Source organism: Pieris rapae, chromosome 17 (assembly GCF_905147795.1).
Source record: "Pieris rapae chromosome 17, ilPieRapa1.1, whole genome shotgun sequence".
In the NCBI taxonomy this organism is placed as follows: domain Eukaryota; kingdom Metazoa; phylum Arthropoda; class Insecta; order Lepidoptera; family Pieridae; genus Pieris; species Pieris rapae.
The window spans coordinates 6,448,431-6,452,191 of record NC_059525.1 but is presented as its reverse complement, the minus strand read 5'-3'; the positions used below and the strand labels follow the sequence as shown (position 1 = coordinate 6,452,191).

General features: G+C 28.4%; 1 protein-coding gene across 1 annotated transcript; it reads right to left on the bottom strand.

Annotated features, from left to right (window-relative positions):
• Positions 1–704: 704 nt before the first annotated feature.
• Positions 705–3,274, bottom strand: LOC110995256 (ras-related protein Rab-18). Its single transcript, XM_022262329.2, has 5 exons — positions 2,981–3,274; positions 2,230–2,397; positions 1,557–1,698; positions 1,137–1,259; positions 705–890 (listed from the first exon to the last, which is right to left on the bottom strand). The coding sequence occupies exons 1-5, from the start codon at positions 3,040–3,042 to the stop codon at positions 774–776; spliced, it is 612 nt and encodes a 203-aa protein (XP_022118021.1). The 5' UTR covers positions 3,043–3,274; the 3' UTR covers positions 705–773.
• Positions 3,275–3,761: the final 487 nt, after the last annotated feature.

The window sequence follows — 3,761 nt, the reverse complement described above, 5'->3', positions numbered from 1 at the left end:
AGGTGGTCTAGAAATATATTAAAAACTTAACCGATTTTGATCTATAATCTCTTAAAAATTTAGAATTTTAAAATTACAAGGTTTCATTAAATACATTGTACCTATTAACATCGTGTTACCTGTAAGTAACAGTTGTATGGGTCTATTGATTTGCATTACAAAAAATAATATGTATAACTGTTGTCATTATATGTTAATGACATAATTTAAAGGCCACTTAGTATTCCTACTACTACTACTAGAGTATTTAAAAATATGCAAGGTACACAGTGCTAAAAACAAAGGAATATCTCATTTATCGGTATTCAAAATAAAAAAATATTTAAAAAGCATTAACTTTATTAAATCCAATTATTTATTAGCTATCGTTATTATACATATTATAAATATCACAATTATTTACACAAATCATCACTTTGGATTGGCTGTATATGATATTCAAATGAAGATTATTGTTTTTGTTGCAAGGTACATGCTTTTTAATCCCGTATAATCGAATGTATTTACAATATATGTGCATCTATACCTATTGTATGTTACCAAATAAAGTAATTCCCAAGAGTGTAATTTACACTAACACTAAAAATTCATCAAATGCCTTCATTAAATTTTTACAAAGGATTAACAAAATCCAGTTAATTCATTTAATAATACGAGTAAAATGAAATAATTGTATGGTTTTCGATGAAAGCGAAGTGAATAAAACCGTGGTGACATCTATTTATTATATTTTACAATTCGCCAATATTAGCCAACCAAGGCAACCTAAAATATTATATAGAACATGTATAATCATAGCAGGATGACTCCTGCTGTCTCCGCTCTTCGTTTGAGATACGAATATTCGAAGATGACCCTGACGACTCCCAAAGACCAGGTGTTTCAATAATCTATAAAAATAATAAGTATATATAAAAAAAAACTATTGGTGACTGAGCGCTGTAAAAGATTCAATTTTAAACCTACGATTTTTAACCTAGGGTTATAGAAGTTGGTTAAAAATATTTATTACTAAAATATAAAGATACTTAAAAATTAAATTTAAGTATATATTTTTGTGCTACTAATATTTTTAGTAAATTATGTATCTGTCTTTATTGGACTCCATACAAAAAACATCTGGATAAGGAACTTACTTTTTGTACAAGTTCCTCAAACGCCAAGTTGATGCCTTCTTGTGTCTTCGCACTGCTTTCAATGAATAACATTCGGTGTTTCTGTGCAAATGCCTGGCCAGCCTCACGTGTCACTACTCGATCCTACATAATTAGAAGATAAAAAATCATCTTTCAAAATTAATATTTCTTCAGAAAAAATCAAAATTAAAAAGATAATTTCTTAAACTTATACAACCTACATAAAAGGTTTAACACAAGTCTAATCCAAATTTGAAAGATTTGAAAACTGGCTTAAACCAACTTTGTTTTAAACCAGCAATCCAACTGACAACCTTTAACAATTAACAATATTATAATAATACCTACTAACCTAAAGGTACGGAATAGTGTATAATTATTATTGCATAGTATCTTTGTTTTATAAGCATGAAAACAAACCTTATCAATTTTGTTCCCAACAACAAGACAGACAATATTTTTCTTTGTTGAATACACCTGCAGTTCTTCAACCCACTCATTCAACTTTGCTAATGATTTTGGTTCTGACACATCATATACTAATATTGCTCCATGTGCATCTCTAGACAATAATAAAAACATTAAATTTAAACTCAATCACAAATGAGCAGATGACTTTAAATTTTAATTCAAAAATCATTCCCTAATCACTTGGCAGACAAGATTACCAGATTTTTTTTCCACAATTACTACAAAAAACATGTATGATATGAAGAATGTAATTTAGTAATAGCCTGTCCCAACTTGCGACAGCTGGATTTCAAAAATATATATATGTAATAATAAGAAAAATTACATCTGACAAAGCTTATGGGGAAACAATTCATTGATATAAATATATAATAAGGAGTATAACGCAATGTGTATAAATTTAAACCAATGACGATTTCCAGGTTGGAAAATATTAAAACATCTGCTGTAGATTACAGTATTAAACAATTTCACACTAAAATAAAATAGTATATAGGCACACACACACTTCAGTTTAAAACGCTGTATTTATCAGTTTAATTAATTAACATACATAGCTCCTAATTATTATCAGCCAATTAAACAGTTATTGTGGTTGTTCATTGTGAAGTGAATAATTTACCTGTAAAAACTGTTTGTCAATGTCCTATATCTCTCCTGACCAGCGGTGTCCCAAATACCAAGCTTTACTTTTAGACCATTCACTTCCATTACTTTACATTTGTAATCAACACCTATTGTTGCTGGGAATGATGCATTGTAGCTGCCTGTTGTAAATGCCAAAATGATACTAAAAGAAATCATAATATATAAACCATGTACTACATCTATCTGCTACTAACTAGCCTTAACTAATTCCTTTTTAAAGGAAATATTACTACATCAAATTCTGGAGCCAAATTCGAGAAATCATTCAAAATGGTATAAATAACAACTGAACTTGTTATTAATGATGTAAATTATTGCATTGTATATAAGAATTACATGAAAATTGTATAAATAAAGTAAAGAATGATGGAATTACTAGACTTAGTTTCATTATGCATACATATTTGTAGATTGTAGATCAATTGTAATGGAACTTAATATTGCCAAAAGGACAACATAAAAGCATACATAATACATGTTCTTAGTTTCTTTGTTCTAGAATATTAAAAAAAGTTTATAAATGTTAATATACCTAGGTTAAATTTCTTATCTAACTGGATAACCACTACGAATTTAAGTTAAGTTTCGTATGAACGCTATCAATACTCGTGATAAATAAATAAAAAACAGCCGTCATATCACAACAGGTATTAAAATCATTGAAGTACTGAGTCATGTTTCGTGGAGGTAACATTCTATATTTAATAAAGAGATTTCATCCGTACCTGGATTTTCCTACTCCACTTTCACCTATTACAAGAATCTTTAATGATGCAACGCAATCCATTTCGTGGAGAACGAGCAAATCTAGTCTATTTAGTATTTACACAATTATTAATAGAAATTAAACCTCTTAATCTTCACAAGTTTGAACACGGAGTCTTAGTTCACACAATCGATAGGTATGCCACAGAACAGGTTCTTATTTATTTTCAGGCGTGTTTTTAGCGAAGATTATTAAACTTAAATATTAGAAATAAATCAATATAGAATTATTATTTTTGTTTTGCGTCATGAAATTATTTTTAAAGTTTTTAATGTAGACATGACAGTTGACAATCAACAACATGTCAATTATCAGCAGAGGATAGTAATTGCCAGTGCATAAATCTACAGGATATTTGTATAAATTGGCAGAATAGTAAGGACTAGAAATCGTTTGCAGAAATAGTCTACGAATAAAGCGAGATGTTTTATTTATTAGAAACGTTAAAATACAAAGTTTTCAAAATGATCTGAACATTCGAGTGGAAAGTCCAAGGAATATTATATATCCGAATTTCCTAGCACGTTACAAATTCGTATTCAACCGTGATATTCAATATTTGTTATTATTTAACAATTAATATTGAAATAATTCAACTCAGTTAAATATTATAAAACTATTATGGAACCTACCAAAAAATAATTGATTATCTCGTATACACCCTAACCTAGAGAAATTTTCTTAGGAGTAAAATGAATAGATCAATGGTTATTAGGGGCTTAGATTTTTTAGGGCATTTA